Below are 14,462 nucleotides of genomic sequence, written 5' to 3' on the forward strand. Positions count from 1 at the left end.
CCTTCCTCCTTCTCCTCCTCCTCCATGACCCTAGGGTCTTCAGGACCCTGCCTGGCCCCCACGATCTCCTGTCAGGACAGAATCTGAGGCTGCCCCCAGGAGCCCAGCGTTTGGTGGGGTGGACGAAACAAGCAGGCAGGTGTGGCTGGGGGTCCTAGGATGGGCAGGCACGCTGCTTCAATGCACTGGGAGAGGGAGGAGGAGAGGACCCGGGTTGCCCTGGAATACCATCGAGAAATCAGGGCCTAGCCAGGCACCTGCCCCTCTGGGAACCGTGTGTCACTGGCTATGAATGCCCCTGAACTGAACTGAAGTGAGCTCCCTGGCCTCTTCCGAGTCCTTGCTCCTCCCAGAAGCTCCAGAATCACCAGGGGAATAGAGCTCAGACTACCTGTGGGGCCTCGGCCTCTCTGTGCCTAGCCTCATGTGGTTTGAATCTGAACTTGAGCTGCTTTGACATCCCATCCCTGCACACAGACATGTCTAGCTCCTTTCCAGCCCTCGCAGACAGATGGCCTTCCCACCCATGCCCAGATCCAGAGGCCTTGGTGCCCCAGCTGGCCCTCATCTCATCTGCCCTTTTCTGACTTGGGCAGAGAAAGGAATATTCCTCCAAAATCCAGCTCCGTCCTTCACTCATCTCAGCACACACACAGCCTTGAACAGGCAGCCCCACACACTCATGCTTGAAGGGACACCGTGACAAAAGCAGGCCGTGTTAGCATGTGCAGCCCTGAGGACCGGGCAGTTTTTCGTTCCTTATACATAAATCTAATTAGAACTCCCAGGGAACCCTGGCATCACCTCTTTGATCCTTCTACCAAATATTATTTGGAAATAATATTTTTAAATCCCTAATTTGCAAACCCAGAGCAGCCACTCTCACTTGATATTTAAAAATTAATGTTTGTGAAATTTTTGTTTCATGCAAAATGATCAATATTTATCAAGCATCCTGGAATCTGTCCTCAAGCCCTTGCTGTTTAGGAGCTACTGTTGATGAGGCCAGAGGAAGCTGGGAGCCTCTTAAATGATTGAAATTATGGCTTAGGCTAGTTTTCTTGCAACAGGTTTTAATCTCTGCAAATTACAAAGGGATTCTACCAACTAAAATGTTCTGGTGCAGAAGTTGGGCTGAAAGATTTTACTGGTGCATTTCAAATCTCCTTCTCACTTTCACATTCTGCATTATTTACCCTCCTGAGGGCTGCATTTAAACTTCACAGACATTTAGGCTGAATTAATTCCAAAATAATCTAGTGTGATTCTCCCAGTTTCTCCTACAAAGAAGATAGTATTTGCATATCTCAGTGTTCCATCTCATAGCCTGCTTTTCTGTTTAACAAATAAAATGCCTGTCCTCTAACCCCTGCACGCTCTTCTGAATTTCCAGTGCTTCAGGATGAATCAGAACAGCATCAGATACTGACACTGAGAAACCACATTTGATGAAAACATCTCTCAGCAACGCTGATGTACAGGGCTCTGATGAGCAATTTTCCAATGATGAACATTCTTTCCTTCAGTCATTCATCAAACATTTATTGAGCACAGTGGTTGGGCAGGACAGATGCAGATATGAATCAGACACGGCCTCTGCCCTGGAGGAGCTCTTGGGTGTATAAACACATAACAAAAGTGGATGGCAAGAACAGAGATGAGGGGGATACAGTGTTCTGGAAGCCCAGGGTGACGGGCTCTGGCTGCACAGCTCAGGCATGGCCTCACATTCGAGACATGTTTGATCTGGATCTTGAAAGTTGCAGGATACTTCCCAGGTGTGGAAAGGAAGAACAGCCCAGGTAGAGGCTCAGCATTGGCAAAGGCAGAAAAAGGCAGGGTATGTCCAAGGAACAGAAATTCATTGTTGGTGTGGGTGGAATTTAGAATTGGGGTATGAGAGAGATGAGACACAGAGTCAGTTTGGAGGCAGGTAATGGTCATTGAAAATTAAGCCCAAGAGGTTTGACTTCACCTTAAAAGCCAAGGGAGGAACTAGGAGTGTTCATGGGCCTCCCTGGTGGCTCAGATGGTAAAGAATCTGCCTGCAGTGCAGGAGACCCGAGTTTGACCCCTGGGTCAGGAGATCCCCTGAAGAAGGGAACGGCTACCCACTCCAGTATTCTTGCCTGGAGCATTCTATGGACACAGAAGCCTGGCAGGCCCATGGGGTCACAAAGAGTCAAACAAAACTGAGCGACTAACACTTTGACTTCACTTTTCACAGGAGGGGTTCAGTAAGCTTTAGATTGACATGATGTGGTCTGAATACCTCTGGCAGCAGAGTACAAGGTGGAATGGAAGACAGAGAAGAAAGTAGGAGGCTGTTCCATCATCCCTGTGAGAAAAGGGATGGATGCGGTTGCCATGGGGGCATGGGACCAGGCAACTGTTGGGGAGAACATTGAGAGTCAGTTCATCAGTCTATCGGAAGTAGTGATGAATTAAATAGAGGTGGTTGTGAGGGGAGATTATGAATTGAGGGCCATCCCAGGCTCTGAGTTTGAAGAGGTCAGTGAGCACCCATCTCTAAACAGCCAACATTTCCCGTGTCAACAAGTGACGAGACTTCATTACCATCAGAAGTGGTAGTTGTTCCTTCATGATTTTCCTAACTTGTGATTCATCTAGAATTAAAGAATTTCCTAAGCTGACTATGTCCTGGGATTATAGACTCATATACATTAGGTATAAGACATTAGGGCTTCCCAGGGGCCACCAGGAGTAAAGAACCTGCCTGCCAATGCAGGAGACATAAGAGACACAGGTTAGATCCCCTGGAGAAGGGCATGGCAAACCACCCCAGTATCCTTGCCAGGGGAATCCCATGGACAGAGGAGCCAGGCAGGCTACAGTCCATAGATTCGCAAACAGTCGGACATGACTGAAGGAACTCAGCACACACACGTGCATAAGACTTTAACCTTCTCAGAATACCCCACATACTGATATCTGGGGGATTCTGGGATTAGGCAATGCAGTGTCAGTGAAAGAGGCATCTAATAAGTACCCCTGGACCAATAGAAGGAGAGAAAGGAAGCAGGTATTAGGTCACTACACCAAAAGTCGATTGCTTTTGTGGCACCAAAGCAATCGACTGCCTCTCAGGGGCAATGAGGTACCCATCCTCCCCACCACCCCCCATCACTATTACTTTGAATGGTTAAGCAAATGCCAAGTCCTCTCTCCAAGATGTTATTGAGGAAATTCATGCCCTAGGAAGGCTGTTATGATGTGTGTCCTTTAAGTTTCAGCTTCCTTAAACTCTATTTGAATACATGGTTGAAGCAAGAATGACCTCAGAAATGGATGATATCCGCCCTCAAATATCGTAAGGGTTTCTGTAGGCAAAGAGAACAGGCTTATCCTAAGTAGCTCTGAGGGAGGACCAGCTGGAGGGGGATACAAGGGCAATTTACAGAGCAGCTTTCTTACAGAGATGTCTGGACATGAAATTGGCCATTCAAGGAAGAGGTGGACTCAGAGAACCACTCAGTAGGCCATCAGTGGTGCCACAACTCTAAGTAGAATTGGATTGGACGGTTCTCATGGCTTGCCAACTCTGACGTCATTCTATAATTCTAAGCTCCTAATGCCCAGAAAACGGCTTTTTCTACTTAGACGCCCCAACTGGGCCCACCTTACTAAGAAGCACCATGAACTTAAAATGGGCTGCTATGAGGGTCATCGTTATCCCACTTTATGGAATTGTTTATCTGTTATTTTTCTCCATCACTCTTTCTCCCATCAACTAATAGACTGGAGGGATGGGCTATCTTACACTTTCAGTGTCTTTAGCACCTAACTGAAAGCCTGAAATAGAAGAGATACCCCAGGATGCTGTCAATTAAATGAAAGAATCCTTTCTAAAAATTCACAAATACAAATACAAATATTCTGTGTCCCAGATCTCAAGACAGATTTGTGGGAGACCCAAAGATGAACTCTACCCTCAACAACTCCTTGCATGCACGTATGCATGCTGAAAAAAATAACTGTACTACAGTATTTCAAGGACATTTGAACATTGTAGTCCAAGGGCTCAGTTTAGTTGGAAAATCCCTACAAGAACATTTTTAGAGGGTAGTGCATCCAGCTGTGATACACAGCCATACTTGAAGCAGGCTGCTCCAGCTTACTCTTCCTATAGCTTTAGATTTGGGGGAGGAAGGTGGAAATGATCTTTACTACAACAAGTATGCATACTGTATGAAAGGGAGTAGCAATTTGTATGAATATTTGTTAAAACAAGAGGCTCTGATGAGATGTCAGTGTGTTCTGACCATATTTCATGCTGCCTCAGGCTCTGAGGTGTGCTGTCATCCCCGTGGGCCATTGGGTTCTTTGATAGAATCACAGGCAAGGCCCATTCAGTGCACAGGGCAGCCTTCCCACTGGTGGGCTGTCCTCCCATCTCAGCCCCCAGTCTTGCCTCATTCTCAGCTCAGAGGCAAGGGCTTTAAAAGGCTTTTTAATGCCTTTTCCAAATGGAGAGCATCAAGGGTAACAGCAGAGATGACCGTTAAGGCCAGGAGAGAAAGCATTTCGATAGCCTGCAGAGACTGCCTGGAAGAGAGCTGAGCGCAGAGCCTGGCCGTGGACCACTTGTTCTGATTTGTGGGGTCTAATTTGATAATTTGATGCAAGATCAGTAACTCACTCCAAAAAGAACTTATTTGCAGAGCACATTTCCCAGGGAGCACCACTGATTCTGCCAAAGAATTTCCCAGCACGCAAGGAGGAGGAGTCCTTGACTTTCTCCTGCTCCAATCCCCAGGCGCTGTCGGGAAGTCCAACTTGGAGAACCTTTTGTACTGAGAAGAAAAGACTATAATCGGGTGTTTCTTTGCGGCTCTGGAATAAAGCAGCTTTTCATTTCCATGTCACATGAAGGGGCAAGTGTAGAACCATCCAGTTTTAAAGGACTGACAAAGCTTTATTTAGGCCCTGAATATTTGCTTAGTGATTTTTAGTTTATGGCTGCCAGTACTTTAGATCAGGAGCCAGGACCAGGTGTGAAGGCTCAGTACCTCACTGTTCAGACCTGGGGGGAATTTTACTTATTTTAAATTTTCATTTAGTTAGTTAGTTACTTATTCTTGGCCGTGCTGGGTCTTCACTGCCGCACCAGCTTCTCTCTCGTTGCGTCGGGGGGGGTTACTCTCTAGTTACGATGTGCAGGCTTCTCATTGCGGTGGTCTCTCTTGTGCAGCACGGGTTCTAGGTTGTGCAGCCTCAGTAGTTGTGGCTTCTGGGCTCTAGAGCTCAAGCTCAGTAATTGTGGCTCAGGGGCTTAGTTGCTCTGAGGCATGTGGGATCTTCCCAGACCGGGGATCAAACCTGTGTCTCCTGCATTGGCAGGTGGATTCTTTACCACTGAGCCACCAGGGAACCTGTGGGTGGGATTTTAAATTTTATGTATCAAACATTCAGGTGGTTCTTACTGTGCACCAGGTACTACTGTAACTGCTGTATAAATATCACTTAATCCTCATGACATTGCCATCAGGCGCTTCATATCCCCGTTCTGCAGATGAGGAAACTGAGGCACAGAGAGATTATAGTATTTGTCCGAGGTCAAATCAGGATTCTGCCTCCAGGGCCCATGCTTTAAACCTTAATGCCAAGGAGGCTTTGTCTTGTCTCTAGAAAACCCATGGATTACTGCAGTAGGAGTTTGGGGCTACGGTCTCCCTGACAGGCCAGTTGTAGATGTGTATGAACTGGCTGTATTCCTGCTTCCTCAGCAAACTCCCTCCAGCCATCTTGCTGGATACCCTCCTCCACCTTTCCTTTTGCATTTGACATTGCCATTACCCCATTTTCGGTCCAACAGACCTCAGAGTAAATCCGAAGCAGAGTCTCACTCAGGGACACTTGCGTCTCCTTTAAGAATAACAAACACCGAAGCAATTTTTAAATAAACCGAGTGTTGAATATTCATAGTACAGAAAGACTACTTTCCTCTACAAAAAAGACTTAATCTCAGGATTTCTTTAACTAGTACTAACATCCCACCCATGCTTTGAATTATTTGATTGTTAATTGTTAACGACTTAACCTGGAAACTCCCACATCCACTGTGCTTACAGCCAAAGACCCACTGGGCCACTTGCCCGTGGAAAACTAATTAGAACAAAGAGTGGAAACAGAGCTCTGAAAGAAGCAGTCTCAGGAATACAGGATTCAATCTTCATGCAGCCTCCTTGGAAACACCTTGATTGCAAGCGCGAGAGCTTCCTGAGTGCAGCGCAGCTGCTCCAGGTGCTCCAGCTCGGGGTGATAACCAAGCCTCATCCTTTCCCCAGAGAGGATCACGGTTTGCTTGTGGTCCCCAAAGTATGGTCCCTGGACCAGCAGCACCGGCAGCTGTGAAAAGCACTGCTGCTACTGCTAAGTCGCTTCAGTCGTGTCCAACTCTGTGCAACCCCATAGACGGCAGCCCACCAGGCTCCCCCATCCCTGGGATTCTCCAGGCAGGAACACTGGAGTGGGTTGCCATTTCCTTCTCCAATGCATGAAAGTGAAAAGTGAAAGTGAAGTCGCTCAGTCGTGTCCGACTCTTAGCGACCTCATGGACTACAGCCCACCAGGCTCCTCCATCCATGGGATTTTCCAGGTGAGAGGGCTGGAGTGGAGCACAGGCAGCTTAAAAAGGCGCTTCCTTCCTCCTTCCCCACCCCCCAACCACCCCACTCCCCCATCCCCGACCCCCCCACCCCACCCCCGCCCGTGCTCTACACTCCACGCAGCAGCGGGAGGGACCTGGTCAGCACGTCAGCTCCACCCTGCAGTGGCCAGCCCTGTCACAGGATGAACAGCCAAAGTCCACTCACATTAGCTCTTGGGCCTCATTAGCTCTTGGGCCTCATTTTCTTCCCCAGCCCCATGCTGTTTACTGCGCACACTAGGCCTGTGTGGGTCAGAAGGTGGGGCCCAGTGATCGAGGGTGTCACAAAGCCCTCCAGGGGCTGTCTAATCCATTTGCCCTGACCACATCCCCAGGAAGAACTGGGCAGGTTAGTCACCTGCCAGAGACATACCTGGGCAAACAGGCAGAGAGGAGGTGCGTGGCTGTGAAATCCAGAGTCAGCTCTTCAGCACCTCAGCCCAAGGAGCTCATGGACCATAGTGCCACGTGCCCCGCCAGGCCCATAGTCAGCGCTCCATGTGTCTGTACCCCCACGGTCGTCTGGTACCTTATATAAACAAGAAGACTGAAGCCCAGGATGGCTCAGCCGCTTACCAGGGTTACAGGCAGGGAGAGCTGGGAGCAGAGTCCCATGTTCTTACTTCCACTCGTCCCAAGTCTGATGCCCATTCTAGTCTCTACGCCAGAGAGGCTTGGAAGAAGAAGGAGCTAGGCTGGGGGCTGGGAACCCAGCTCTAGGAATTATTATTAGCCTTCTTAATTCCATACATTCAGTTTTCCTTTTTTTTTCTTTAATGCTGTTTCCATACTTAACTTGGTTTCCGTTCCAATTAAGCTCTCTGTGTGCTGCGGCCTCTCTCCTGCCAGGTTTAATTGCCCTTATTTAAATTCTTTAATTAAAAGTATTGTGTGTTTCCAGATCCTGTAGTTGTATTACAAATAATTTAGATGACTGGACTGGTAAACCAGGCAACTTCGCTCTGCCCTGAGGGCGGGGCTGGCAGGGGCTCTCTGGTGGGGTTGAGAACCTGCCAACGGGTGGTCCTGGTTCCTTCCTCCCCGCTCCCCCACCGCCGTGCTCTACATGCCACACAGCAGCCCGAGGGACCCAGTTAGCATGTCAGTCCCACCCCGCAGTGGCTAGTCGTGTCACCGGATGAAGAGCCAGAGTCCCTTCACACAGCCCGCCCCTCTCTCGGCTCCTGGGTGTCCTCTCCTCCCCCGACCCCATGCTGTTCCCTGCACACACCAGGCCTCTGTGGGTGCAGGAGCTTCATTCTGGGTCACAAGGCTCTCCGATGCACTTAGACTCCTTTTTTCCTCCCTCACGCCTTGCCCAGCTCGCACCTTCTCAGGATCACCCCCAAGCATCTCCTGCGGCTGCAGCCTGCCTCCTGCTCACGGCAGTTCCCGAATCCTCCCAACCTGCTGGACTTAGTCTATCCTGCTAGTATAAAAAGAAGACCAGTGACTGGGAAACTTGAACAACAAACATTTATTACTCACCATTCTGGAGGCTGGAAAGTTCAGGATCAAGGTGCCAGCAGATTGGTGTCTGGTGAGAACCCTCTTCCTGGTTTTCACACGGCCACCTTTTTACTATGTCCTCACGTGGCCCGGAGAAAGAGACCATCTCTCCTGCGTCTCTTCTTACAAGGACACTAATTCCATCAGGAGGGCTCTACCCCGGGACCTAATTCCCTCCCAAAGGCCCTACCTTGCATCATGCTGGGGATCAGGGCTTCAACACTTGAATTTATAGGGGACACATTCAATCCACAGCACTGTTCTCCATTTTTGTGCATAATCTTAGCACCTTTAACACAGTAAAGAGTCTACTCTTCTCTCTTCCCCCTAGAATACAGTCTCCACAAAGAGAAAGTTCTCCTGTTTAGTCACTGGTATGTGTCAGTGGGGAGAAGGCAATGGCACCCCACTCCAGTTCTCTTGCCTGAAAACTCCCATGGACGGAGGAGCCTGGTAGGCTGCCATCTATGGGGTTGCAGAGTTGGACACAACTGAAGTGACTTAGCGGCAGCAGCAGCATGTGTCAGTGGCCAGTAGCTATTCCCAGAATGTGATAAGTGAAAGTGAAGTCGTTCAGTGATGTCCGACTCTTTGCAACCCGTGGACTGTAGCCTACCAAGCTCCTCCGTCCATGGGATTCTCCAGGCAAGAATACTGGAGTGAGGCACTCATTAAATACTGGATGGATGGATAGAGTGATGAATCACGTCTTTGCAGAGAACTCTCAAAAGAATGAGATCAACCTGACTCCAGAGCCCCTAGGGCTCAACGGGTGGCCGTCCTCCACCACAAGCTGTGACGCACCAGCAGCTCTCAGTCTAGTTCACCAACAGGCCTGGGCGGGGATGAATGGAGGGGGGGTCCAGCCACTCGGCCTGGTGGGGAGCAGTGAAGGCGGCAGACTCCCAGCCTGACTCTGCCACTGACTGACCATGTGGCCCAACTCTCTGAGCCTCAGTCTCCAATTCTACAAAATGGGGATAACTCTTACCTCCACTGCTCAGCGTTATTGTGAGGAACACTTGAAACAGTGTGTGAAGCACTTAACGCAGTGCCGGGGACATGGGGAATGAGCCCTGACCGTCACTACTTCTATCTCAGGGCAGAGCCTGAAGGTAGAGGTAAGGATAGCAGCTCCACCAGGCTGCCCCCAAAGGTGCTGAGCTCACTGTGAAGGGACTGAATAAAGAAAAGGAGTCTCCGCAATTGTGGCAAATCGAACTTGCCCAGGAATGGGGTGAGATTCCAGGGTTTGCTCAATGACAGAGCTTGAGGTCCGGGAAGGAAGACAGGAGGGAGACTGGCCGGTGACCAGCACAGCTGCACATCAGACAGTGGGCTGGCTCCTCTCTCCATAACCCGCATGTGTCCCAAGACGTATATCAGGCCTCCAAGGTGGCCTTGCTGCTCTGTTCTAGAAGATTCTCCTTCAAAGCCTCTGGGGAGAGAGCTCTCCTGGCCTCATTCTCCACCGTCGGGTCCAGATGCCTTCTCTGAGGTTGTGTCTCCTTCACAGCCCTGCTCTTGGCCTGACTCCATTTCTCCCACAGCCTTCCCGGAGGCCATACAGGCTGTTTCTGCCTCAGGGTCACCATGCTTCCTGTGTCTTGGGTGCTGAGAGTGTGTCTGGGTCAGGGTAGGGCCTGGGAAATGCCATATTTGAGTCTCTGAAGGAACACTCTGCTTCTCAAAGACCTCTGCCCCACCTCCCTCTCTGGGCCTTGGCATGGTGCCCCTGAGGAAGGCTTAGAATGTGCCCGAGTAGCTGGCAGGAAAGGAGAGGGCTATGGACGCCTCTGTTTTGGACAAGTCTCTCCAGCTTTCAGTGGTCTGGGCTTGGTGACGGTTGGCAAGGCCTGTCCTGGCCTTGAGGACATCCTGAACTGTCAGAATCCTCGTCTATCCTTCTTTTCTGCCTGTTGTGCTCTTTTTCTGGAGCCCCAATCCTGACACCGTGAATAGCTTCATACCCATCTGTTGTGTTATAGCTGCTAAAGGGGTTGCCCATCGAGCCTTCTGCTCATTCTTCGGTCATCAGGACCAAAGTTACCATCTGGCCCTGGAGAGAAAGGAAGCAGAAGGGCAGAGCAGCTTGCCCCAGGCAGAAGCATCTTTGTCCAGGCCTCTCCTCTGTCTCACCACCCGAATCACCAGCAGACCTTGTGATTAGAGAGCTGGGCTGGTTTCATCCCCATCCTGCCTGAGCTCTCCTCCAGCCTCATAGAATAAGACATCCCACCAGGCTGCTGGGGATACAGGAGGATCTGGGGGGCTGGCCCTAGGCCCACAAAGCACTAGACCCAGCCTGGGTGTGGGCAGCAGAGCGCTCAGGCCTCGGAAACCCGAGCCTGGTGGAGTGACTGGCTGGCCTCGCTTAGAGCAGGTGTCACAAGGGACTCCTCTGGATTCAGAAGCCAAGATTTTGGGGGACAGGGAGAGGACCCGAGGTGGAGCACAGCTTCTGGAGATACGGCTTGAGGCTGGCCAACAGAGTCACCCAGGCAGGGCTCGGGAGCGTGGTGTGGCCACCAAAGTGCAGGTTCCTTGGCTATGTCCAAGGAGCCTCTTGTCCAGTGGAGACGAGGTGGGGACCCTCTGCTCCGTGGTCAGTTCTGAGAGATACACACTACTGGAGTTTGTCCACGGGAGGGCAACCAGGGTGGGAAAATGAAACCGGATTATCTCGCAAGGAACTGGAAATGTTTCACCTGGTAGAGAATGGAACTAGGGGGGACTGTGGGCCCCATCTTCCCCTACGGTAAAGGAGAAGGTGGAGAAGAAGGAGCCCACCCACCTCCGGAAACCTCAGGGCACAGGCTGGGGCCCCTTGCTGATTGCCCCCAAGACAACAATTTTCCTTCAGTGGAGGAGAATTCTCCCAAGACGGAGCGGCCCAGGGAAGAGTGCAGCCAGGAGGGTTCCGTCAGCTTGCAGGTGAGAGTGAGAGGGCCAGCCTTCCACATCTCTTCCAACACAGGGACCCAGGGGCCTTTCCGAGCCCTGGCCCGGTGGCCCATCGTCCCCCGGCCCCTCAGAGCCCGAGCCTGAGGGCTTCTCTCTGGCTGCACCTCTGGGCCCCAGGCGAGCTGCTCTTGTTGTGCTCTCCCTCCACTCTTGGGGTCAGTGAGTCCCTACGCTCCTCGAGGGAGGTGCTGGGGTCGGGGCACACGGGGAGACACTGTTTTGCTCCCTTGAATGCTTCTAAGGAGGTTTGCAGTCCCCGGGCCACACACGGGAAATGGGGAGCCCCTCCCAGACACACACATAAAACACACTCCTTACCCTCCTCTGCCACCCTGGCTCCTTCACCTGCTGTTCAAAATCCCTCTGAGAGAGCTGGATTTTTGTTTTAATTTTTTTTAGCTGAAGAATAACATATACGCAGATAGAACCATCCAAACATACATACCAAGGTAAGTGTTCAACTCAATAATTTAAAACAAAGCCAACATTTAGGTAGCCGCCAGCCAGGTCAGGAAATAGCACACTCCCCACTCCCAAGAAGCATCCTTTGGTCTACTGTCAATCATTTTCCCCCTCCGCCCTCCCCAAGATACCCAGCCCTGACTCTGAGTCTGGGGTCTTATTTTGCCTGTTTGGGAAGTATGTATAAGTCTAATTGTGTATGTGTTCTTTGTCTGGCTTCTTTTGCTAGCATTGTATTTGTAGGATTTGTCCTTGATGGATGGAGCTTGGGTTTGGTCATTTTTAAGGCTGAGTACAAGTTATGTGAATAACCACAAGTTATTTATCCATTGTACTATTGATGGACATTTAGGTGGTGTCCAGGTTGGAGCTTTTATAAACCATACTTCAGAACCGGTGCAGACAGTTCTTCTAGATACCTGCCTGGGCATGGGATTGGTGGGTCTCAGGGCTGTGTACACTCAGCTGCAGGGGATGCTGCTCATTTCCCAAGTGGTTGGAAGAACTGAGTCTCAGTGTTCTCTTGAGGTGTCAGTGGTCGCCATGGGGACAATAGTGGCCAAGGGGCTGGCTTCCTTTCAGAAAATGAGTGTGTCCCCCTCTATCACAGGGTGCTGTTCGCTGGGATGGGCATGGGGGCAGCTGGGGGTTGCATACAGAGTCCTGCTTGTGGAAGGGGAGTCAGTTAGGAGACTGGTGCAGTTGTCCAGGTGACATCTGCCTAAACCAGGGCAGATGTGATGGCATGGGGATAAGGGGATAGTCACAGGGTATCAGGAGGAATTGGTAGGACTTGGTGCCTAATCAGTAATGGGGAGAAGCAGAGGTGTCAGTGGAAATGCTTGCTTATTGCTGAGATGGGAAGCACAGGAGGAGTAGATTCTGGGGAAAAGTGAGTTTCCATATACTCCAGGACCATGAAGCTCCAGGAGGCCAACTTATAAGAGCCTGACTGCTTGGGAGGCCAAAGTCAGGCTGAGCACATCTTTGATGAAACTCAGAGATACTCCGAGAGTCTGGACCTTCACCCAGGTGCCAGCCAGCAGCCTCAGAGTGTCCAAGGCCTGCAAGGATCTCACTAAAAGCAAAAATTGGAGGTTTCTTTTTTGCTGCTGTAGAACTGCCTTAAGAAGCAGAACCTCCCTTCCTTCAAGGGCTTTGAGCATAAACTGAGTCTGCGTGGCTACAGAACCTTCTGGGACATCAGCAGCATGGAGGGAAGCCACGCATACCCAGGGCTGACCAAGCCCAGGGCCGTAAGACAGGATCCAGGGGTGTGGGTTTGGTTGAGGCCAGCACTGATGACTCCAGAGGTTCAGTTGGGAGCAAGGACCCTAAATGCAGGAGGTCCTGGGCCTCCGGTGATGCTCACATTCAGGCCAATCCTGGGGCGGTCCCAAGGAACTCAGATTTACAGAATAAATAGGGAGCAGGGCCAGCCCCCATGGCAGGTGCAGTAGAAGCAAACCAGCATGCCACACGCAGCTAATAGATGGAAGCTGGGCTGGGGCATTTCTGTCCTCTTTCCTAACAAAAGACTAGGGCCCTGTGAAGAAAACAAAGGCACAGGGTTCCATCTCGGGGAGGAAGCCAGCACCTGGAGATGAGGAGCCTCAGGCTCTGTGGCCATGCTGACCCCAGACCCCCTGCAGCCTCCCAGGATCCCACGCATCTGCACCCACAAGTAATCCCCACCAGCCACTGGGCCTACGGCTCCCCCACACCCTCTGACCCCACTCTCCACCCTGGCTCCTAGGGAGGCCCCATTCAGAACCGCAAGTCCAAGCGCTGTCTGGAGCTGCAGGAGAACAATGAAGCGGAGTTCGGCTTCCAGCTGGTGCTGCAGAGGTGTTCGGGCCAGCACTGGAGCATCACCAACGTCCTGAGGAGCCTGGCATCCTGACCCCGCCAGGAGCTGCCCCCACGCCCCGCCCCTTTGCTACTGTGTAGCACCCGCTGCAATGCTGCCTGCTGTCCGTGTGGGGGTGTTTGGAGTCTGGGGAACCAGGTTGGTGGGCCCCCAAAAGAGCTTTGTATTTCCTATTCAGTTTTCATGGAGTTTATAGAAAGATGCCGAACGGTGGGTGAGGGTATAATACCATAAACTATTTTGCAACTGTAAATAGGGGACACGTGGAAAATATTTATAACTGACAATAAAATACCATTGATTAAGAAAAGGGGTGTTGCAGTCATTTGGTGGAGATTCAGGCCTGGCTCCTCTGAACATGGATCCCAAGATGTGGCTGTGTGTGCCTTCCCTGCTCCCATGCCAGAGAAACGAGGCTTTAAGGCCGTGCAGACAGTGGGAGCTTGTTGTGCAAGCCGCCAGCTTTCTCTGTGGGGCCCAGGGAGACGAGACAGGCACCTCGACCTCAGGGTCACCTCCAGAGAGAGGGTTCCCTCTGCCTCCACAAGACGCCTTAGTGCTTCATCCTGAGAAACAGGAAGGCTCGTCAGCCACTGGGCTTCGGACCACACTGCTCTCCGGAAGCCACCACCTTCACCTCCCAAAGCTGTCCACGGCTTAGGCCCTCAGCAGTGAGACTTGTGTCAGCAACTGCCATGTCCAGCTGCTGAGACCATTAACTCCTTCCATGAATCATGGTGCATTAGTTTCCAGGGGCAACAACGTGCCACATACTGGGTGGCTTAAACAGCTGTCGTCACACGGTTCTGAAGGCTAGGAGTTTGAAGTCGGGGTGTCAGCTGGGCTGGCTCCTTCTGAGAGCTGTGAGGAGAATCGGGTCCAGGCCTCTCCCCGAGCATCTAGAAGCCTCAGGGGTTCCTTGGCTTGTAGGTGGCCGGCTTCCCCCTGCATTTCCTCCCTCCCCGTGTCATCACCCCCACCCCTTCT

General features: G+C 51.3%; 1 protein-coding gene across 3 annotated transcripts in view; it reads left to right on the forward strand.

Moving 5' to 3' along the window:
- The window catches only part of GALNT18 (polypeptide N-acetylgalactosaminyltransferase 18), a 353,469-nt gene extending 339,684 nt beyond the window's left edge, over window positions 1–13,785 (forward strand). For 2 of the 3 annotated variants that reach the window (XM_069554380.1, XM_069554381.1), the window contains one exon: window positions 13,362–13,785. In XM_069554380.1, the coding sequence (XP_069410481.1) occupies window positions 13,362–13,508 (147 nt within the window). In that variant the 3' untranslated portion in view covers window positions 13,509–13,785. Of the gene's footprint in view, window positions 1–7,992; window positions 8,211–13,361 lie in introns of all 3 variants that reach the window. The other variant, XR_011249332.1, reaches the window with a different exon arrangement.
- The last annotated feature ends 677 nt before the right edge of the window (window positions 13,786–14,462 follow it).

Source organism: Ovis canadensis, chromosome 15 (genome assembly GCF_042477335.2).
Source record: "Ovis canadensis isolate MfBH-ARS-UI-01 breed Bighorn chromosome 15, ARS-UI_OviCan_v2, whole genome shotgun sequence".
NCBI lineage: Eukaryota > Metazoa > Chordata > Mammalia > Artiodactyla > Bovidae > Ovis > Ovis canadensis.